This window comes from Xenopus laevis, chromosome 2L (assembly GCF_017654675.1).
Source record: "Xenopus laevis strain J_2021 chromosome 2L, Xenopus_laevis_v10.1, whole genome shotgun sequence".
Taxonomy (NCBI): Eukaryota; Metazoa; Chordata; class Amphibia; order Anura; family Pipidae; genus Xenopus; species Xenopus laevis.
In genome coordinates, this window is record NC_054373.1 from 127357015 (window position 1) to 127381788 (window position 24774).

Sequence of the window (24774 nt, forward strand, 5' to 3'; positions counted from 1 at the left end):
AGCTTTCAAAAATAGTTTAATTTACATATAGATTTCTGTTCGACTATACTGTTCAGGTCTTGGCACTGCCGTTTTTGTGGCATCAATACAATTTGGTACAATTCTGAGTACGGCGCAGGCTGGTGTTGCCGCATATTGAATCGTCCTTGGGAGGTTACAGGAGAGAAAAGACACTTTGTGTTTATCCTTTGAGGAACACTGAAAGTTAAAATGAAGAACACAGCCGGTAGGTACAGTAATTCAATACGTCTTTCAAAGTCACAGAAATGTTTTGCTTCATGTACATTGTATCCAGGCGAGCTGCTCTGTCACTGTCTGTAGCTGGAGCTGATCATATTAGTTCCACTAGAGCGCATACAAATCTTGCCTGGTAGAGAGGTGCGTGAAGCCACTTTTGCTTTTTAGTTGAATTTGAAGCTGAACGTTCCTCCGGAACCAAATGGATTGAATCCTTGCCACTGGTTCCAGCCGCGATGGAAATGAGGCCCCCCTGCTCCTTGTTGGCTTTCAGGGTCAAGAGGATCTTCACCGGCGTCAAATCGACTCCTCTTTTCTAAGGAAACGGACACAATGTAAACGTAGGAAGTCATGAATATAAATAGCCTGCGGGTCAGTGAGGACTGGGAAGGTGTAACTAAAATATATTTATTCACTGAAGTCCATAAATGCAATTAGAAGGGAGACTAAAACATGGAGCCAATGACAAAATGAACAAGTGCAAATAAGTCTCGAGAAGAACAAAGGGCACATTTCCTGCTGCAGTAACATGTGACACTTGCTCTAACAAATAGACTCACTCAATAGAGCTCAATGTTTCTCAATGTTTGTCACTGCTTGAAGCCACCCGTCTCATAGTGAGAATACTGTAGTCCACTAGGGCTGCAGTTCTAATGAATAGGAGTGTTTTTGGATCTATAACTAAACAATATGAAAGCTGAACTATGATACCCTATTACAGGCGCAATGTGTGGGGATCACCTGGTAAAGATGTGCTCATGGGTCAGTAGTGGAGCACGTTTCGTTTACAGAGATAAATAGGCTTATTAGACATTATGGGGCAGATTTATCAAGGGTCGGATTTGAAAAACTTTGAAATTCAAAAAGACCAACCAAAATTAAATTGAAGCTTTTTTTTTTGTCCGAATAGGTCAGTTTTTGATCGAATAGGTCAGTTTTCGATCTAATTCGAATTGTACGTTTCGAAGTTTTCCCCAAAAATTTTTCAAATAGGTTCTAAGAGGTCCCCCATAGGCTAAAACGGCAGGTTTTAGATGGCGAATGGTCAAAGTCGAATTTTTAAAGAGACAGTGCGAGGCAGATTTATCAAGGGTTTGAATTTCGAATTCGAAAAACTTCGAAATTCAAAAAAAGACCAACCCGAAATTAAATCGAAGGTTTTTTTTTGGCTGAATAGGTCAGGTTTCGATCGAATAGGTCAGTTTTTAATTGAATTCGAAACATACGAATTCGATCATACAAAGTTTTTCCCCAAAAAAAAGATTTTTCAAAGTCCACCAGTTGACCCCAAATAGGTTCTATTTTTAAAGGTTTTTAAAGAGAAAATACATGATAAATTTCGAAATTCAAATTATTTTCAAAATCAAATCGAATTTGGACTATTCCCTAGTCGAAGTACACAAAAATTAGCTCAAAATGTAATTTTTCGCTTCGCCTTTGATAAATGTGCCCCTATGTATAGTTTGTGTTTCAGGAGTGATAAGTGTCTCTGCAGATAAGCTGGCGAGGGAGATCTGCCAGTACAAGTCTACATATACACTGCTTGTCATATAATGGAGGTTTGCTAACAATCACTTACTGTCGTTTCTCTGCTCACACTCAACAGAGGTTTCATTGTAGAAGAGAAAACTATACAGGCCAGTGAAACATTCAAGCACAACCTGTAATTCTGTGGTTCTATAATATGACATTTTCCTGCAACTTTTTTTTTAGTTCCCCACAACACTGAAGAAAAAAAAAAAAATAAAATAAACTTTTCAATCAGCCCAACTAGACCGTATAAGAAAATGAGAGCAAAGTTCTGATGTATAAAAGTTTGCTTCTTCCCTGAATAGCAACGTATTGCCCCTCACATGCTTAGCAGGACGAGAGGAGGGAACGTGGGGTGCGCAGTGTTACAGTCACATCCAACTGGGTATTGGGTTGAGATTAAACAACATTAGGACACAGGAGCTCAGGGGGTGGCCTTGCAATTCCCCAGTATTGATTTAAGGTAATACAGTGTAATGCTGAAGCCATAAAATACCTGGATCAGTTAAGACTTCCTTGGCAGATGCAATGTCAATGAATTTCTTCTCTGCTTTCTTTTTTTCTCCTTCATCTTGGAAGTTATCAGGGTGCCACTGTTGTGCCAGCTTTCTGTAGGCTTTTATTATCTCTTGCTTCTTGGCACTCCTGTGTGTCACATACAGACAACATGAATTACCTGCAACTTTAGTGGTGTGTTCTCTAGAATATGTACATATAAAGTACGGATGCACCGAATCCCGGATTCGGCCTTTTTCAGCAGGATTCGGATTTGGCCAAATCCTTCTGCCCTGCCGAACCTAATCCGAATTTGCATATGCAAATTAGGGGCGGGGAGGGAAATCGCATAACTTTTTGTCACAAGTAGGTAAAAAATGTTTTCCCCTTCTCACCCCTAATTTGCAAATACAGATTAGGATTCGGTTCGGTATTCGGCCAAATCGTTCGCGAAGGATTCGGGGGGTTCAGCCGAATCCAAAATAGTGGATTTGATGCATCCTTAAAATAAAGTAAATATATGTCCATATAAATAAAGGTGAATAGACCAGCAGGAAATAGAGAATAGAACTATGCCTGGGTCTCGTTCAGTCAGAAGTTTCCCTACACTGGCAGTGCCATGACAATTTCTTTATTGTGTAATTCTCTCAGCCGCAACATCCCCTGCACAGCTTTCTATTAATTCTAGAACCCCCTACTTTAGGTTACTTGGACATACATACTGGTGGTTGTAGCACTAATTATCTCCTCTCATAAATACACTGCTTAAAGGGTTGTATAAAGGGAGTTGTGGCTAAAGAGGCATCCTGCATAGGGGATATTTTTTTTTAACGTAATGTATTCAGTGAATGTGCGTTATCGTCTCTCAGTTATATCTGATGTTTATCCTGTTCTTGCAATGAACAATGCAATAGGACATGACAGATATACTAGAAAAACTGTCCTCTCACCATGTAGGCAACTATAAAATGATGGCATTGGAGTTAACCCGTAGAGCCTGTCTCTGGTTTCTTTCGGTTTCTCTTTCTTTCTTTTGAAATTCTTTTTATTGAGATTTTCAATAAAATACAAGTATATGACAATATGATAAACATACAGTGTTTCAATAAGGAGCAAAAGAAGTATTCATGAGCATTACAGTAAACATTTGACATGAAAGACAACAAAATAAATAAACAAACAAAGAAAAAGGGGAAATACAAATAACATAAAATAATGAAATATCAGAATAATAATAATAAAGTAAAATAAAATTAATTTAGATAATTTAGAAAAATAGACCTGGTATTCTCTCCTACCAATTAAAGTCTGACAATGCCAAAAAAAATATATGAAGAACCATTTTTGTGAATGAAGGCATTAAATATCTCTTTTAGCATTTTATTAGCATAGATCTTGTCCCATAAGACCAAGGATAAATGACCTCTTATCAGCCTCTAAAGATGAGATATAAAGAGACCATCTATTCCTTATTCTATTTCTCTGGAGAAGATCATCCATTCTAAATCTAATTACCTCTTGAATACATAAGTTAAATAGATAAGACAGCACGTCCTTCAAAGAAGGGGGGTTCTCTTTTATCCAGTACAAGAATATAGATTTCCGAGTAGCTGCCATAACTAACCAACAAAAAGATAATATTTCATCTGAGACATTAATAGAAGAGCCATTGCAAGATACCTGAAAAAAGTCCTTCACATCTACTAGAGCATATTGAGGATTTAAAGAGACATCTAAATTAGTCAATTTTTTAATAAAACCTTTTATTTTTTCCCATAGGTTCCTAATAATCGGACAATCCCAGATATAATGAAAGAAGTCAACATTCTTCTCTGTACATTTTGGACAAAAAGAAATCTTCTGAGAGCTATCACAGTTTTGGAACAATAAGCCATAACCTAAATGAATGAGCCGGAAATGTTGGTCTCTCCAGGACTCAGAACATATATTCTTTCTAAAATTTTGGAAAGAATGCAGAAGTTCCCTGGAAGAAACATCAGTTCCCAAAAATGAAGACCATTTTTTGCTCGAATTCTCTAGTGGATCTAAATCCTTGGAGACTGACTTTAAAAGATGTAATGAGATCCATGAAATATTATTTAGTTTAATATCATCAACCAACTGTAATAAATCTTTATAAAACTGATGATGACTTAATTGTGTTTTTGTTCTATTATCGATTAATTGAAAGCCTTGTCTAATCTGCAAATAGCTGAGCCTTTCCTTCTCAGAAAGACTATACTTTTCCTTAAACATTTTCCAAGGGAGTGGGTCTCCCAAAATTGGATCTAAAATGTGAGTAATTTGAGAAATACCGAATTTTCTCCATTTGTAAGAAAATTGAATTCTTTGCTTTATGGGAAACCCCTTCAGAAAGAAAGGAGATAAAAAAGGTGAGACATTGAAGTTTAGATTATTCTGTTTACATAGAATTTTCCAAGTACTGGTTGTATCCCTAAAAATTGGATTTCTCTTATTATCTATATGTTGCTCAGACCAGTTTTTATGTAAAGAAGATATAATATGTTCTTTTGAGTCCAAAAATAATTCCAGATTCAGATTAGTAAATTTCTCAGTACCCGACAGCCATTCCACGATATATCTAGTATTAGCAGCAATATTAAACTTTCTGAAATCTGGGACATTAAGTCCTCCTAAACCTTTAGGTTTTCTAAGTTTAGATAAAGAAATTTTAGGTTTTTTGTTATGCCAAATAAAATTTCTGAGTATTCGGTCTAACTTCTGCACATCAAGATGTTTTAGCAATAGCGGAAGGTTCAGAATAGGAAACGCAATTTTTGGAAAAATTAGCATTTTGAATAATGCTATCCTTCCCATTAGGTTCAATGGACTATCCATCCATTTTTTGCAATGGGTTTGCATTATGTGACTTAATGGAGAAAAATTTAAAGGGTATAATTTAGAGAGATCAGAAGGGATCAAAATTCCCAAGTATTTCATTTTACCAGAAGGAGATTTAATTTGAAGATCAGCTAGCAATTGCCTCGGAATGTTAGAACAAATGTTCAGAATATCTGTTTTACTGGAATTAATGAAATATCCTGAAAAAGTCTTATAATAGTCAAAAAAATTAAAAATATTTTTAAGTGATAACGTTGGATTACTAACAATCAAGAGAAGGTCATCAGCATATGCTAATGATTTGTAATGTTTACCATCGATCATCAGACCTTGGAATATATTTGAAGAGTCCAGAAATCTAATTAAAGGCTCCATAGAGATATTAAACAAAAGTGGGGACAAAGGACACCCTTGACGAGTTCCTCTGAAGAGATCAAAAGTCTCTGATAATTCCCCAACTGCTGCGATTCTTGCTTTGGGATTAGAATAAATAGAGCTAAGTAATAACATAAACTGACCTTTAAGACCAAATCTGTCACAGCATTCTGAGAGATATTTCCAAGAGACATTGTCAAAGGCTTTCTCAGCATCTAAGCTCAATATTGAACATGGAATCATAGCCTTCTTGGCTTTGTAAATAATATTTATTAAAGTACGTATATTCTTAACCCCTGTTCTATTTTTTACAAAACCATTTTGCTGAGGAGAGATAATACTAGGAAGCAATAAAGAAAGCCTATCAGCTATTATTTTTGTTAAAATTTTAATGTCGAGATTTATTAAAGAAATTGGTCTAAAGGAAGCCGGTTGAGAAAGATCTTTGCCTTCCTTTGGAATTAATTTGATATGAGAAACCATACTAGAATTTAAGACTTTCCCATGACAATAAATTTCATTATATAGATTGGTCAAAAAAGGGGCTAGTTCCAATTTTAGTGTTTTATAAAAAGGAGAAATTAATCCATCCGGCCCACCAGCTTTGAAATCCTTTAAAGAATTTATGGTAGACAATACTTCCTGAATATTAATTGGTTGATTAAGCACCTCTAGTTGCTCTTCAGATAGTTTTGGGAAATTAACCTTCGAAAGAAAATTCAGACTTTCAGTTTCATCCAGCTGTGAAGGAGAATAAATAGATTCGAAATAACATTTAAAGATATTTACTATGTCTTTTGGGAGGTTAGTCATCTTACCCAAATGATTTCTAATCATCATTGGTTTATGAGACCATTTACTATGTTTAAACATATTGGCGAGAAACCTATTTGATTTATTATGTAAATTACCAAACCCAGCTTTACAGTAAGCGAAAGAAGATTGGTCCCTCAAATTAACCCAATGTTTAAGTTTATCTAATGCTTCTTTATATTTTTCACTGTGTTGTTTAGTAGGATGCATAACGAAATTCAAATATGCCTTTTTTTGAGCTTTAGAATGCAAAATAAATTCTTTATTAATTTTTCTCATATAATGTATTCTATATGAAGTAATTTCCCCACGGATTACCGCTTTCCACGCATCCCATAACAATGGCAAGTTGGGTTCATCCTCCTGAGTTGACATATTTTCTTTAAGAAACAATTTCCATCTCTCTCTCAGCTTTTTATTAAATTCCGGCTTATCTTTGAGGAAAATTGGGTAAGACCAAGGAATGTAAGATTTTGGTGAAGGACCTAGATCTACCTCAATTAAGACCGGGGCGTGATCTGATAAGTTGATACTACCAATATTTGCTGATCTAGTTTTATTAAGTACATCGATTGATGAAAATAAGAAATCAATACGAGTTCCTATTCCATGAGGATGAGAGAAGAAGGTAAAATCTCTATCTGTCGGATTCAACATTCTCCAAAGGTCCACCATCTTAGTTTGACTTTCAAAATTCGATAACAATTTTGATTTTTTAATAGACTGTTTTTGGACTGGGCCACTTTTATCTAAAGGCCATAAATAAGATTCATTAAAATCTCCGCCAATAACAAATTTATTTTGTGGATAAGTCCCTATCTTCTGGATTATCTGAGAGTAGAACTGTTCTTTACCTGAATTAGGAGCATATAAGGAACTCATGAACCAAACCTTATTTTGTAAAAGCACCTCAGCTATCACGAATCTTCCATCATTGTCTCTTTCTGAGTTCAATAATTGGATATTTAAAGACTTATGAAATAAGATCGCTACTCCTCCTTTTTTTTTCACTGCAGGGGAATAGACTACATTTCCAACCCATCCCTTTTTTAATTTTTCAGATTCTACGTCAGAAAGATGAGTTTCCTGTAGCATAACTACTTCTGATTTCAATTTTTTTAACTCAGCTAACACTCTCTTTCTCTTTATAAATGAATTAAGCCCATTCACGTTCCAAGTAACAATATTAAGCATTAAAACCTATCATAAGATATAAAACATTGTTACAAGAATACCAAAAGTTTCTAAAAATACCAGGTCTAGTAAAATAAGAGGAGAATGTAATGTAAGCCAGGTCACTTAAGTGAATGAAAAAATAAAATAGAATCATCATAAAAAAAAATTGGACAAAACTCCAATAAAATACATAAAAAGACATCAGGGATGTAAACCATCTATTGATGAAATGAACATCTTTAAGTATATCAACCCAAAAAAACCAAAAGCTTCTTAACTTTAGTGCTTTGGTATCAAAAAATCTCAACCAACCAAAAAAGAAAAAAAAACAAAGCACCAGAAGAATAAACATTAGGTTCAGTGACTTCACTTTTTTCCTAAAGAGAGAGAAAGCTTAAACTCTCTTACAAAGATAAGTGGCAGGGAAAATTCCACATCATCTACCACTTACAAACTAAAAACCTTCAAATTTTAATTTTAATTGAAATATCAAGTTAAATTAGGTCATCATATTATCCAAATTAGATTGTTCCTGTGTAATAGGGGATCTGGATCTAGATCTTGGATTTGCTGTTGTATTCTTATCTTGAATCTTCTGTGTGGGACGAGAAAAAACTTTTGTTTCTTGCCTCCTTTCCTTAGCCGAAGCAGGAAAACCAAATCTTGCATCTTTAGGGTGATCCTTTATAGAGGATGAGGATTGTTTCTCAAGCCGGAATATGAAGTTTGAAGCATCTTTTGGGTTTTCAAAAATGTGGGTTTCAGTTGCCAGAAAAATCTTCAATTTAGCTGGGTACGTGAGTGCAAATTTAATGTTCATCTTAAATAAAGATTGGCAAATTGTAGTGAACTCCTTCCTTTTTTGAGAGAGCAAAATTGAATAGTCTTGGAATATGAGGATTCGGAAGCCATCAATATCCAATGTATGGTTTTTCTTATAGGCTTGAAGAAATAGAGCTTTTTCAGAATAGTCTAAGAACTTAGCAATAACTGCTCTTGGTTTGAGGGGAGCTTGTTCTCTCAAAGGTCCAATGCGATGGACTCTTTCCAGCTTAATGTTTGTCAAGTCTTGTGAAATCCCTAGTTTTTTAGGAATCGTTGAAGTAATCATAGTGATAATGTCACTCATCTTATAAGATTCCGGAATTCCTATAAATCTTAAGTTATTTCTTCTTGTCCTATTTTCGAGATCATCAATTTTAGATTGCATATCCTTTGTCTTCTTTTCCAGATCATCCAATCTCGTAGAAGTGAAAATTGTGTCATCTTGAATATCAGAAACCAGAGATTGTAATTCCTGCATCTGGCGATTCTGTGAGGTAAGGTTTTCAGACAAACTTTTAATAGTGCCTTGTAGAAGTTCAAGTGCTTTTTCAATAGCTGATTGAATAGCCTTTTCAATCGTTGGGTTAAGTAGTTTTGCAACTTCGGCTGCTAGAAGAGAATTTTCAGTAGATTTTTGTTGTGAGCTTTTAATAGAGCCATTGTCATTTTCAGAATTTTTGGAATTCTTCAATTTACTTCTTTCATAGGTTTTCCCATTGCTTTTAGTAGAGAAAACTGAGGGGGCAGGAGAAGTATCCATATTTCAGCAGTAGATTTTCGTCAAAAAAAAAAAAAAAAAAAAATATATATATATGTAATATATATATATCGAAATCCACTATAGTTGCAAGCAGTATCTCAAGAAAACACTTAATCTACTTGAATGTAGACTGGTGTGTGTTTCAGACTTGGGGTGGAATAAAATGTCCCAAATATATATTTTCTTCACAGTTTGCAATACTCTTTGCAGTCTGGAATGAAGATGCAGTAAATAGGTTCAGATAATTCACTTGTTTTTACCTCAGCTTCTGTTTATTAGCAATACAGGAGTCTTTATGCACAAATATTACTATTTGTGAAGAGAGTGTAACATGAGGCTATAGTTTAACCACCTTTTTTCCTCACACAGATGCGTCTCTCATTAGTCAAAGTTAGATATGACTGAAGATCTTATCATCTCCTTAGTAAAAACAATGAGACTCACTTTGTCTTTCCCTTCACACCGGTTAACTTTTCCTCCAGCTCAATACTTTTTGTGTAGAAGCATTAAGGCATAATATAAGGGTGCATCCTGAGGTAAAGAAAGAACCCCTTGTCGGCCATCTTGCTTCATAAACAAATGCGTCACACAGTAATAACTTTTGTTATACTTGGGGTTATTACTGCTCCTTTACAAAAACTTAGTCACTGACTTTTTCCTCAATAAATATTTCCCTTTCCCTCAGTTTGGTTTTCTGTATTTTGAAAACTGTTAGGCTTGGTAAAAGGAGTTATCATGAGGTGATACTTCTGTCAGCCATTTTGTCTCAAAAGTATATGACTCCCAAATCTTTTAGTTTTGCCAGGAACTATTTAAATCATTAATATATAAGTTATAGTTACTGAAATCCTCGAAATAATTCTCTTTCCTTTCCGGTTCACAGGTTAACAAGTCTCCGTTTCAGAGCCAAGGCCATGGGCACCCGCCAGCATCGAGTCAAAACTCTCCTCTGCTCTCCCCAGCCGCAACCGGATCACTTCGGAAGACTCGCAAAAGAGACCAGGAACTCAGAGGATCTTAAAGGTAAGTAAATGAAGTATCTTGCCGAATTTAAATAACTGTTGTAAGTGGAAATGCGCGGAGCTTCACTCCTGCCCTCCCGCTCTCTCAGGCGCCATAACCGGAAGTCCCTCTTTCGGTTTCTCAAGTAGTTCCGACCCAGAAACACAGTGGGCAGCTAATGACAGCTCTGTCCACATCAAGGGGAAAAAACTGAAGTCCCCTTTCAGGTCCCCTAACCACTGGCTGCCCATCAGATAGGGATTGGGTGACATCCATCAGGCACAGCCTGGGAGTTTCCTAGTTGCTGCCAATAGCAAGGTTTTTAGTACAACAGTAAAGGGGAAGGTTTAAAGGCACATTCCTCCTATTTTTAGAACTGTTATAATGCAATGGCAAACTCTTGTCTGAATCTCCTGTCCTTTATTTCAGATTTTACCTCTGTTCTTACAACAAACAAAAAAGGTATTTTACTGTCCAAGTATTATCATCCTACAGCCCAATTCTAACGTAACGGTTGACATATACAAACAGTGACTATAAAACAACAAATGTAAATGAACGCACCTCTTAACTCCCAGAATTTTGTAGTAGTCCCTTTTCTGTGATTGCTTCAAGAGCTTCTGTGCCTTATCCAGTCCTTCTCGGATCTGCTTGTCATTTTCATTGTTCTGCTGAGCGGTTTCATAATCTCGAATAGCTGTCCAGGACAGAACACCAGGTTATTAACAGGGCAGCAACAATATGTATTGTAATATGTAAATGACCAATTCATTCATAAATGAGTGTGTCTGATCTTGGAAACATCAACTGCTTGATCAGTCAGATTTATTAAAGGGTTAACTACTAAATATCATTGAAGATCATTTGATCTTGGCCTTCAAACCAGTTCTTATTGTGGAAATGGATCAGAATGGCTACAACAGATTGGCTCTCACAACAAGGGCATGGTTACGTATAGTTTACTGTAATGACTAGTCAGATGGAAATGCAATTTCTACATTGATTTATTTTCCAGAGATGAACAGGTGTCCGACTGTCTGTTCCAGCTGCAAACCATACCAAAAAAAACGTGCAAAACAGTAAATTCATCCAGGTCCCCTGGAGATGAATGGAGAATATTTTTCTCTGATTGACTGAATCAAACAAAACCTAGTGAACAAGACCTTGAACGTCCCAAGTATAATATGTATGCAAATATGCTAATGATGAATGTAGTAGGGCAGCACTGTGTGATTCCACAATAAAACCGGAAGTAGAGTATCATTGGAATGCTGCAGGCTACAATATATTTAACAGTTAAAAACAAGCCTTTTATCCATGGAAAGGCACAGGGAAAGCATGAAGGCCTCGGAGACATCTGCTCAACATCTCATATCCAGCGACTCCCCCCCCCCCCGTCACTGATTTCTATTTTAGGTGCAGGACTCAAAGGTGTCTTAAGTAAGACAAAGTATTTGCATGCGATGATTTCCAAGCAGATGTTCTCTCTCAGCAAGTGTTACATTTGTCTTTTGTGCCGTTTCCCAGCTAGACAGCAGGAGGTGCCAACCAATTTATATTACTTAGACACTTGACAGCGGAGTGCAAATCTGTCCTGACGTATGACATGAATACATGAATTGGAAACATTACTTTCCAAATCCCCAGTAATGATAACACAATAGAAAGGTCTCAGATAATCTCTGTCCCCACCAAGTTCACAGATTTTTTTCTTTAAAGTGGAACAACATAATAAACACGTCAGTGTCCCACTGCCGGGAGCCCCGGAGCCTCCAGCTATTAATGTGTTCTATTCAGGTTCACTAGTGATTCATTAATGAGGAAGTCACATATAAATGGCTGACACTTATTCTAAACACTTTACATGTTGCTGACAATTTCATTAGCCACCGTATATGGGTATCTATCTAGTAGTCATCTCCTGGGTGAGGGACCTATAAAGTCTACTTATAGACAAGTAACTTGTCTTGTCTTAATTAACTTTATCTCCTCATCTCTATTTAACTATGGTAATGTACAGAAGACTGCACCTACGTTAGTAAAATGGGATCTAGTCAGATAACTTGCAAGCAGGGTTGGACTGGGCTAGGAAAAAAGCTGGGAGGTACCGCCTAAAACATCTGCACTCTCCCCTGACGTCTCCTCCTGACTGTGGCCACAACCAAGACTACAAGGTACACGGTGGAGAGAGGGGGGGTTGTGGAGTCAGTGAAAGGTGAAAGGACCAGATGACTGTGGCAGCGGAACCCTGTGGGTGGGTCTGGGGGCCCCTGAGGTGGTAGCACCGGCCCCCCTGGCTGATGCGGATTGTAAATGTGGCCCTGTGCAGTTCCAGATTGGACCACATATGGGTCACAGAGGGTCATCACCCAAAGTGGTTTTTCCCTTGTAGATGATAAATCCTTGTAAGAATGAACCACATATTATAAACAACAGCTAGATAACTTATTTAGTACTATTATCTTTTCATTTGCTTTATTCCATTCAGAGGGACACATTTAGTGGAGGAAGGGACACTGGGTGCAGAAAGTTATTCACTGTGTAAGCACGTTGCTAGTGATCCCTGTGAATATACCATCTGCCAGGACTAAAGGAGCTTATGGATTTAGTACATATGCAATGTTTGTACAGCTATGGGACCTGTGGATTTCTAGATAACGAGTCTTTCAGTAATTTGGATTGTCATACCTTAAGTCTACTAAAGAAAAATGATATAAACATTAAGGTGGTTATTTAGTAAACCTCAAATTTTTCTGGTTGGAGCAAAAATTAAACAAATCTTTCAAGATTTATTACAGCCCCATGCTGCAAAAAGCCCAAATCTAAAAATTCGGACCTTTTAAGGTCATGAATAAGTCAATGGGAAAGGCACCAATCTCAACTTGAAGTTATCGTGGTTTGCTCTGGGTTTAGCCTTAAAACCCGACTTTTTTGGCATTTTCGACCAAGAACAGGAAAAATTCAAACGATTCAGAAAGAAAGAGAAAAAAATCGAGGTACATTTGCTCGATTTTATCAATTTTTTCTGCAATCAGATTAAATGGAGTTTAAAAAAAAAAAAAAAAAAATTGCTAAAGATCGGGCATGGGAGTTTGGTCGTGTTTTTTTTCCAGATTTCAGTAAATAACCCCCTAAATAAACCCAATAGCTGGTTTTGCTTTCAATAAGGATTTATTATATCTTTGGTTTGGATCAAGTAAAAGGTATTGTTTTGTTTTTTTTAGACAAAAAGGAAATCATTATTATGTGGATTTAATAATAATTTGGATTATTTGGATAAAATAAGAGTCTATAGGGCAAATTCACTAACCGGCGAAAATTCTTCTTATTATGCCCTACACATGTACCCACAGTATAGTTTAGGTGCCATATGTTATCAAATGTAGAGGGCGGAAAGAGGGTACCCAAAAAAATAAAAAAATTTTTTTTCAGCCATCACCTTGTAAAAATGAAAAGACGCCAGCATTTTTTGGGACTTAGTCTAATCTACTCTATTGCACTTTGCCTTGTCTGAGGTGGCAAAGGCAAGTCTGGCCATATAGGTAACTGTCAGTAAAATCAAAAACGTCATGAATTTGCATAGTAATGTTCTTTCGCCAGAGCAAAAATTGGCCTGGCGTTAGAGTGCGAAGTCCTTGGTGAAATTACACCAACGAAATTACGTCAGCGACCGTTAGTAAATCGGCGAAGTGCCGAAATGACTTCACGGTGGCGAATTTTTGCCAGCGTTAGCCACTTCGCCCCTTAGTAAATTTTCCCCCTATGGGAGATGGCCTCCCCTTTTACTGGGTACTTTTAATGGGTCTTAGTAAAGCAGAGTATATTGTTGGGCGCTATATAAATAAATGATGATGATGATGATGATAGTACATACAGTGGTGTGAAAAACTATTTGCCCCCTTCCTGATTTCTTATTCTTTTGCATGTTTGTCACACAAAATGTTTCTGATCAAAACACATTTAACTATTAGTCAAAGATAACACAAGTAAACACAAAATGCAGTTTTTAAATGAGGGTTTTTATTATTTAGGGAGAAAAGAAATCCAAACCTGTGTGAAAAGATAATTGCCCCCTGAACCTAATAACTGGTTGGGCCACCCTTAGCAGCAATAACTGCAATCAAGCGTTTGCGATAACTTGCAACGAGTCTTTTACAGCGCTCTGGAGGAATTTTGGCCCACTCATCTTTGCAGAATTGTTGTAATTCAGCTTTATTTGAGGGTTTTCTAGCATGAACCGCCTTTTTAAGGTCATGCCACAACATCTCAATAGGATTCAGGTCAGGACTTTGACTAGGCCACTCCAAAGTCTTCATTTTGTTTTTCTTCAGCCATTCAGAGGTGGATTTGCTGGTGTGTTTTGGGTCATTGTCCTGCTGCAGCACCCAAGATCGCTTCAGCTTGAGTTGACGAACAGATGGCCGGACATTCTCCTTCAGGATTTTTTGGTAGACAGTAGAATTCATGGTTCCATCTATCACAGCAAGTCTTCCAGGTCCTGAAGCAGCAAAACAACCCCAGACCATCACACTACCACCACCATATTTTACTGTTGGTATGATGTTCTTTTTCTGAAATGCTGTGTTACTTTTACGCCAGATGTAACGGGACGCGCACCTTCCAAAAAGTTCAACTTTTGTCTCGTCGGTCCACAAGGTATTTTCCCAAAAATCTTGGCAATCATTGAGATGTTTTTTAGCAAAATTGAGACAAGCCTTAATGTTCTTTTTGCTTAAAAGTGGTTTGCGCCTTGGAAATCTGCCATGCAGGCCGTTTTTGCCCAGTCTCTTTCTTATGGTGGAGTCGTGAACACTGACCTTAATTGAGGCAAGTGAGGCCTGCAGTTCTTTAGATGTTGTCCTGGGGTCTTTTGTGGCCTCTCGGATGAGTTGTCTCTGCGCTCTTGGGGTAATTTTGGTCGGCCGGCCACTCCTGGGAAGGTTCACCACTGTTCCATGTTTTTGCCATTTGTGGATAATGGCTCTCACTGTGGTTCGCTGGAGTCCCAAAGCTTTAGAAATGGCTTTATAACCTTTGAAATTGAACTCAGGTGTGATAAACCACAGTTAAGTTATTTTTTAACAAGGGGGGCAATCACTTTTTCACACAGGCCCATGTAGATTTGGAGTTTTTTTTCTCCCTTAATAACGTAAACCTTCATTTAAAAACTGCATTTTGTGTTCAATTATGTTATCTTTAACTAATAGTTAACGGTTTTTGATGAGCAGAAACATTTAAGTGTGACAAACATGCAAAAGAATAAGAAATCAGGAAGGGGGCAAATAGTTTTTCACACCACTGTATGTGCGGGTTAAACAAACAGACATGCTTGATTTTACAGACTTATTGCAACAACCGCAACCTTATCTACTTCATTTTGTACTATGTTTACTATGGGGGTGATATTAGTTATTAATGCAACTCTGGTTATTTTGTATACTATTCTTTGTGTAACCGATCATCCTTTATTTGCTTCTGCTCTCTTTAGTGTTGTCCTATGTCTATAATGGCCTATATTACAGTTATATAATAATAATAATAATAAATCTAAGAAATGTGTCAGCTTAGGCATTATTGAGTGAATGACCTACAGGAAACATTTATTCTATTCCATATAAACACTCGGTCCCAATACCATATACTGTATATCATACATAACACAAGTTCCAGCAGAAGAAGAAAAAAAATTGCTGGCAGCCAAATAAAGATCCATTTTGCTGAAATCGGATTTGGCATTATACACACAAATCCCCAAGAGTAAAGGCAGTCACAATTCTGCTAACAAGAATCAATCGGCTTAAAATTCAAATGTCAATAAGACATCTTTTAAATTACCATATTTAGCAGGCTGGAAGGTTTAACCTTTTCCTAAAGCAGTAATGATCAGGTCTCTGGTGGCACGCCTAACTTGTTACAAGCAACTATCAAAGAACATCATATTAAAATATACATAGAAACCATGCACTCGATTTCGCTCCGGCTTGTCTGAGTGGCATATTCATTTATTTATGGGGCTCATTTATTAAGGCAGAGCAGAGATCAAATCAGTATTAATGTCATCTTTACAGCTGCTCCAGCATCCTTTTCTCAGCATCCTGGCTGATCATGTCTGGCATGCTGTGGGCATGAGAAAGAGAGAGCACAAAACACAAAAAGTATTCCTGGTCCCTAGGGAAAGGTCAGGCACAAGGATATTGGGAATATGCTCAATGCAGGAGTTACTAGCACCAGGTATTTCTTTCTGCACACATGATCCGACCCTCACTGCTAATAAATGAGGCAAATAAGTACTTTTGTTGAATTTATCAGAATATCAGCCTACTACACCATAAGCATGTTAATATTTGTTTTGTTAAAGGGAAAAAAAAGTCTTTAGAAACAGTCAATGTTTAACACGGCTGACATTTATAATACAACCGATAATATTATTCAAGCTTTGTCTCCAGAGCACTTGTATTTCCATTATGCTATATCTGTCAGTCGTATTGATCTTTGAACAAAGTGAATTTAATGCAAGTATCGAATGCAAGCTATTTTTATTTTAAAGGAAAGTTCATGTCCATCACAGCTGGCTATCCTCGAGCAATGTTGGAGTCCACTGAAACCTGTGCAAATCTAATAGACACACAAGGAAGACTAGTGCATGTAGAATACACAAAAAAAAACCTAAAATGCAGGATCCAACTAGAAATCTGCAGGAAACTGTATACCGATCGCAAGGAACAAGGTAAGACCCAATTTAATAAATAGAAAACTCTATAAACTTTGACATATGAATGAATTTTAGTTTGGTCCTTAGTTTTAAATAGTCTTGTTAGAAGATTCCTGGTAGCTGGGGGGCCATTATGAGTGGCATAAAGCAGGATAGAGGATGGGAAAAGGGTTACAACTAGTTAAGACAGGTATAGGTTTAGGTACAGGTGAGACTGAGGAAGTGCTGCCATTGGTTATGAGTTGCTGCAGTATGACTCATACAGAAGGTGGGGTATAAATAGGACTGCCAGTTGAGGAGCTTACCTCCTGGGAAATAACTTCGAAGGGTCCAGGAGCAACATGGCAAATGCAAGGAACTGCAAGGAGAGAACTCATGGGCAACCCCCCCCCCCAAGAAAAATAAAAAAATGACATTTGTTGCAGCAAAGAGGAAATTAATTTGGTTTTGTTACAAAAGAAACAAATCTAAGTTTCTGGCAGTTAAAGGACAAGGAAAGTCTAAAATTGAATAAGGCTGGAAATGCTGTATTTTGTATACTAAACATAAGTATGAACTTACTGCACCACAAAGCCTAATCAAAGAAATGATTTATACTTTCAAATTTGTCCACAGGGGGCTGTCATCTTGTAACTTTGTTAAACATCTTTGTCTGACCCTGCACATGCTCAGTGTGGTCTGGGCTGCTTAGGGATCATCATAAATGAAGCTGCTTGAATTCTGCATGGCTGGTAAGTAAGGCGGGGGCTCCCCCTGCTGTTCATAAGTATGATTGTTTCCCTGCTCAGCAGTTAGGGACCATGTGACAATTCCTATCCACAGCAGTAAATTAAGGGAGAATTTCACTGCATACAGTCAGGTTTCTTATAAAAATGGTACACATTTTTTAATTAAAGTATATTGGAGATATGTTTCTTTTTCATTAAAGAAATTAAAAATGGGATTTTATTTTTTTTGCCTTTCCTTTTAAGGTGGGAGCAAGGGCTAGTGAGCAAATTAATTTGGTTTGGTTATATCAAAGAATATCTTTATGAATGGCAATTTATGTTGACCTGACAATAAAAGAAAATAAAAAGCTGCAATCTCCAGCTCCAGATGTGTTAGTCTATTTATTTGTAACAGGGGTTAACTAGAATATCTATCCTTCTTATCCCATGACTTTGAGGGTCCCAAAGGAACAGATTGGTGAGGTGGGATAGAGACCATTAAGTGTACAATTTCAATTAAAGTGTTTCTCAGCAAAGGAGGGGTGTTGCGAGAGAGATTCTGATAAACCTAACGTTTATCGTATAAGCGTATCAAACCTGGTATGAATACTATGCAATAGGAAACAGTACCTTCTTCATACATTTCTTCTAGAATGTAGGCCTCAGCTCTGTCCTTCAGCGCATTAACATTGCTGGGCTCCTGTTGCAGAAATTCTGTGCACACCCTAATGGCTTCAGTAGACTGTTGGCTCTAGAATGAAAATAATTTGATCATCGCTTTATGTTTAGCATCCGACTGTAGGAATTAGATGTAGAAAAGGCAAACAGGCAGCACAACAAAATTCAAGTACAGGTATGCAACTGGTTATGCAGAACGCTCGGGACCTGGGGTTTTCCGGATAACGGATCTGTCTGTAATTTAGTTCTTCATACCTTAAGTCTGCTAGAAAATTAAATAAACCCAATAAGCGGGTTTTGCTTCCAATAAGGATTAAATATATCTTAATTTGGATCAAGTACAAGATACGGTTTTATTATTACAGAGAAAAAGGAAATAATGTTAAAAAAATTTGGATTATTTGGATAAAATGAAGTCTATGGGAGACGGCATTTCCGTAATTCTGGATAACGGCTTTCCAGATAACGGATCCCATACCTGTATTGCAATAACAACATGTAATAAATAATTTCCATCTGATAACATTTGGTGCAGATTGAGGATACATTTAAACAGACATTCAAATCCCCCAATACTGAAAACATTAACGATTTCCACTGCCAGAGGGGAATGTACAGACAATGCAAGCCAGTATCTATTACATAAACGACATCATTAAATTATACGTTAATGACAAGAGAAAGGTGTTTAATAGGTTCTTGGCACTGACTTGCGAACGCTGTTTGCAATGAGATGGGATGTTCATTAGATGTATTGGCGGTTCCTTTTTGAACACATTTATATTCCCCTTTACCAAAGATTTCACTCCAAGTGAAGGGGGTGTATTGTTAAACAGCTGTAGCTCAGTAGTTTCCTTCCTTTTTTGAACCCCTAAACTACATTTATAGTTTTCTATCTACAGCAATGCAAATCTTTTAATTAAAGGAAAACTATACCCCCAAAATGAACACTTAAGCAACAGATAGTTCATATCATATTAAGTGGCATATTAAAGAATCTTACCAAACTGGAATATATATTTAAGTAAATATTGCCCTTTTACATCTCTTGCCTTGAACCACCATTTCGTGATGGTCTGTGTGCTGCCTCAGAGATCACCTGACCAGAAATACTTCAACTCTAACTGTAACAGGAAGAAGTGAGGAAGCAAAAGACACAACTCTGTCTGTTAATTGGCTCATGTGACCTAACATGTATGGTTTGTAGGTATGTTTGTGAGTACAGTGAATCCTACGATCCCAGGGGGCGGCCCTTATTTTTTAAAATGGCAATTTTCTATTTATGATTACCCAATGGCACATACTACTAGAAAAGTATATTATTATGAAAATGGTTTATTTACATGAAGCAGGATTTTACATATGAGCTGTTTTATGCAATATCTTTTTATAGAGACCTACATTTTTTTGGGGGGGTATAGTTTTCCTTTAATAGTGCCAGAATGAAGACGACGTTGCTGCAAATAGCCACGGCAAGAAAGTCCCCCATAATAAACAGCAACAACTTCCTAAGAGAAGCAACTTCCAAGATGAGAAACTCAAGTGAGGCTGGAAATTATTTCTGAAAACATGACTGCCATATCCAGCCATTTGCTATTTAGATGTACACAGTCATTTGAGCCTGTGAATGACTACACATTGCTAATCTAAATAAAGGCAATCACCACAGTACAAAATAGTAACCTTTTAGTTCAATGTGAAGATTAAAAAAAATAAATACGATTTTTAACTTGTAAAGCAAAGATTTGCGATTTTGTCTCGAAGTTAGCATACTGTAAGTGTCAGCAAAACTTACCTTAGAATAACAATGACAGCTCCGCTCCTGGACAAGTGCTGAATAATACGGGACATTTGGCTCTGTTTTTAAAACGCCTTCATATTTAGGGAGAGCATCCTCATAACTGCATGTAAAGCAAAACATTACTTTATTGTTCAGTTTAACTTCATACAAAGTTTTACCTTTATCACAGTGGTAATGTACAATGTGGGGCAAATTATGGGACTGTTTGTCCTAAACCACAGCAGCAACTGAAGCATAGAATTACAACTAGCAAGACCCAAGGAAATGTGAGAATGAGTACTAACTATTAAGAGCTGTGGTACAAATGATTCTGAAATATAAATAAAACAAACCCACTACACTGGTGATTGCCTTTGGAAAAGAAATATCCACGGCTCTTCTGAAGAACAATGGCTGAATGTTTTAATTTTATTGTTCTTTTGCTACTCAAACAACAGAACATTGTCTTGCTGATTACAGTATGTAAATGAAAAAGAATGGATGCTAAATATAATCAACTTAACTTCTTATTGGAACATTAAAAGAACATTTCTTACCGTCCTTCATGGATGAGTTCCTCGGCTGCTTGGATCTGCTTGTTGAGTTTCTTTACTTGCTTATAGTGTGAAAAACACTCTTTGTGATCTGGATCCAGCTTCAGGCACTCCCGGATTTCACTATTAAAATGAAGACACATTCATCAGTTTAGAATCACTTTCCCCTTATTGTTCATGTATACAATTAAAATCACGTTTAACACCTATAAGGGCAGTTCAAATGAGCCCAGCATTTTCCCACTGACTTATATTTAGAAAACCACACCTTTCTAAGCAAGGTATGTACAACTTCTAGATTCCGAAAGACTCATCCAGAAAGCTCCAAATTATGGGGAGTCCATTTTAAGAATTATAATACACTTTTTACATTGTACTGGATGGTAACTAAGCTACATGAATCCATATGGTTGGCAAAACAATTATTTTGGGGTTATTTCATGTTTAAGGGGGTTATTAATCAAAATCGAATTATTCTCTGAAATATAAACTGACAAAATCCAGTGCGGGAAAAAACTTGAAAAACTTTTTTCAGATGTTTGACAGAAACCCATTGCAGATCAGGATATCTTCGGGACTTTTGATTTATATACAACCGAGGCAGGTCTGAGATGCTGGATTTTCGGATTTGGACTTTTTCCATGCTCGGGGTATAATAAATCAAGCAAAAAAACAAATCGAGGGTTTTTTTCACTCTAAATTCAGATTTTATAGTAAAGAAAACCCTGGCATTCGGACTTTAATAAATAACCCCCAAATGTTTATTTTGTAGACTTAATGGATCTTTTCATAATTTATGATCACCATATGTTATCGGGAAAACTCCAAATTCCAAGCATTCTGGGTAATAGATGATAGATCCCATACCTTTTATTTTATAATAACATATTCTAATTCTATAAATGCTTGAGAGGGTTTAGCTATCCGTTAAAGCAGACATCTCTTTACTGCATTCTTCTACTAAATGCAACTTTGGGTCCAATTCACTACTACTAAATTTTTCATGATTAAAAAAACCAAAAAAAAAAACCCACTATGTCCAGCACAAACCTTATTCATTAAACTCATGTTGAACAAGGGGTATATTGGTACATTGATACTTTAAGGAGCACCTGTCCCCAGCCCTAGGAATTTCATACATCCGAGTTGCATCTGGACAAAGCCTGTTCTGCAGGTGGGAAAAACAGTACACCGACACCTGGCCAGGGGAGTTCCAGGGCCTCAGCCAAATATCTTTTGGAATTTACCAAGTATTTACACTCAAGTAATGTAACCCATGGAAATCTTTCAGCAGCTCACTTGCATAGATCAACTGCAGAAAAAAAAATCTGATAGGATGCTATGGGTTAACAATATGTGTAAAAGCAGAACCTACTTTGTAATTTCCCTGCAAATATAGTGTTGGGTGCAAAATATTCTTACCTAAGAGACATCTCATGATCCCCCAGCTGGTAGTAGATCTTGCTCACTTTGTAGAAAGCATTTGTGTTATCACTCTTTAGTTTAGAGGCAGCTTTGAGATCACTGATCGCTTTCCCAGGCTCACCTTGGCCGATATAGCATTCAGCCCGCAGCTCCCGAATCTCTGCATCCCATATGCACGTCTTGTGAAAATAAATAACCCTTAATTACATGTTTAAATCATTTGGCATTTGTAAAATATTTATACAGGGTTGTGTAACATTACACAGAGAGACACTATAGATATTGTTTCCAAATTAGCTTTGAGACAGACTATTTGCAGAATATGTGCAATTTAACCATTAGTTGGAATTGTTTCTTAGATGTAATCTTATCTTTCACTGGTTTAAAAGAGAAAATTTCGTAATTTTAAAGTATTAATTATCCTCTATGCACTGGCATTAAGGGTCAGGGCACAAGCTCAGATTCGGGGAGATTAGTCGCCCGGTGACAAATCTCCTCTTCTTCAGGCGACTAATCTCCCCAAACTGTCTCACTCTGGCTAATTTGTTAATAACCAGTGGGATGGCACTCTGGGCGCTTCGTTTTTCCGAAGTCATCCGAAGTTTTTTCGTGAGGCAACTTCGGGCGACTTTGGAAAACTAAGCGCTCCGAGTGCCACCCCACCGGCGAGTTACAGTCTAGCCGGCGGGAGGCAGTTCGGGGAGATCAGTGGCCCCGAAGAAGAGGAGATTTGTCACGGGCGACTGATCTCCCCGAATCTGAGTGTGTGCCCTAACCCTAAAGGACTTGTTCACCTTCCAAACAATGTTTTCGGGTCAGTTGTTTTCAGATTGTTCACCAGAAATTTTTCAGAATTTTTTATTTAATTCATTTTTATTTTTTACCCTTTTTACTAATTTTAATGATCCTGTCTCTGGTGTTTTTGTCTGGCATCTCAGTAACCCATGTGCAGATTCTGCACTGTTACAATTTTCTACATCTCTCAGCAGCATCTATGGAATATTAACAACTATTAATTATAACAGCTGCCTTCCTAACAAAACTCAGGGATTCTGCTCAGAAGGGTCAAAGATAAGAAATGTATCAACAAATGTATGAAGTTCGAACAGTTTAAATAGTTGATGAGCTCCTTCACAGAGTGGCTTTAGAATAAGGTGAATATTTTACATCAAATTTCAATATTAGAAAAATAGAACATTGGAAAGGTCTTTATTTATGGAGAATGATCTGAAACCAACTGAACTGAAACAATATTGATTATGTCCAATAAATCTAGTAACAGGCTTGATTGGAGTCAGTCAGCCACTGTACACACAGATTTTACCCAGAAAATATATATGATTTACCTTTGTGTGTAGTGATAGGTAAATTCCATTTATGTGACACAAGAGTTCTGTATTTTAACAGAATATTTGACTGTATTAAAGGTGATGGTGGTGAGCATTTTAAACATAGCAAACAGTTATTTAGTCCCGATGTATAGGTTAAGAGCCAGTGACAAACAAGAAGGATTTGCTTACCTCCAACACAAAATTTAGATACGGTTCAGCAGTAGCATAATCTTTTTGCTCATAGGCAGCAACCCCTTGTGACCGCATGCTTTGGATTTCATTGGATTTAAGGAGCTGAGCATTAGCTTCTTTCTCCTCTTGCTCACTGGGATTGGACTTCAGCTGTGTAAGAAGAATACATTTAATAAATGCTACAGCCCTGTATACAGCAATGCAGGGAAAGCAATGATTGTTAAAAGGGGAACTATCATATTTTTTGTTATAATATTAAATATAAAAAGTCTAGACAAACAGTTTGAAAATTTATAACTTTTAGAACAGTAAAGAGACTTGTCCCATATCAATGACCAGGGGTGGAAGCAGACCCTACGACAGCAGGGAGGCCCAGGAGGTATAGGGGCCCCATGAGGCCCTGATTCATTACAATTTCAATCAATATTGGTAAAACCAATCCACCTCTAGATATTTTGGAGGGCTGAAAAATAATTGTTTAGTTACGTCACTGTCAGTGACAGTAACAGATTTCATGCACATCAATTAGAAGACCTTCTAAAAGCCCAGGACAGCTTAAATGTTATTGTTTTCTTTTATTTTGGCAATTGCAGGATTTATTATATCTTTGAAAATGTACTTGCTTATAACTAGGAATATGACAATTAAGAACACACTGCAGCAACCTTTCTGAGGTAGTATGGCAGCTCCCACAGAGTAAGTGTCAGGACAGCAGATGTCTCTTAAAGAAAAAATGGCTTTTATTTCAGCCAACAGCAACAGGTTGAAAAACAGGCAGTTTTCTTTCATAAACAGATCAGAGCAATAACAGTTCAGTGGCAGCAATATTACAGACAACCGTGTGTGTACAGACACATAGACCTCTATTTGTTGGGTTCACAAATTGGGGAGACCATTAAACGGGATTAAAAAAAAAAAAATTATGATTGTATTCTTTTAAAGTAACAACTACAAAGATCAGAATGTTTATCACTTACTCTTCCTGTATTTACAGGAGCGCTTCATCAATGAGGCGAGTTGAGGCTGTTGCCTCAGGCTGCAGCGCCCCACTAGGTACCATGGGCGGCAAAAATGCAGCTCCTGGTACATTAAGACCCGAATTTCCGGTTTTCAAACCAGAAATTCGACTCTTCTAGCGCAGAGAGAGCAATTAGGCTCTCTGCGCTAGCGCACTGGCCCTCTCTGCCGCTCTCGTGGACCCCCCTGGAGGGAGAGGGGGGGCGGCAGCAACCAGCGGCCAGGATCGCCCCGGTGTATTTATGCACGTGAAAAGTAAATGCATTTCCAGATAATACATCCACTGAACCTCATTTCACAAGT

The 24774-nt window shown here is 37.2% G+C and overlaps 1 protein-coding gene across 1 annotated transcript in view; it reads right to left on the minus strand.

The window, feature by feature from the left end:
• Positions 1–24774, minus strand: part of dnajc3.L (DnaJ heat shock protein family (Hsp40) member C3 L homeolog) — a 41128-nt gene continuing 16354 nt past the window's right edge. The window contains exons 5-12 of the mRNA NM_001086630.1: positions 23452–23604; positions 21929–22110; positions 20510–20629; positions 19968–20073; positions 18125–18245; positions 10640–10772; positions 2264–2412; positions 1–553 (exon numbers count right to left, since the gene is read on the minus strand). Coding sequence (NP_001080099.1) covers positions 402–553; positions 2264–2412; positions 10640–10772; positions 18125–18245; positions 19968–20073; positions 20510–20629; positions 21929–22110; positions 23452–23604 — 1116 coding nt within the window. The 3' untranslated portion in view covers positions 1–401. The remainder of the gene's footprint in view (positions 554–2263; positions 2413–10639; positions 10773–18124; positions 18246–19967; positions 20074–20509; positions 20630–21928; positions 22111–23451; positions 23605–24774) is intronic.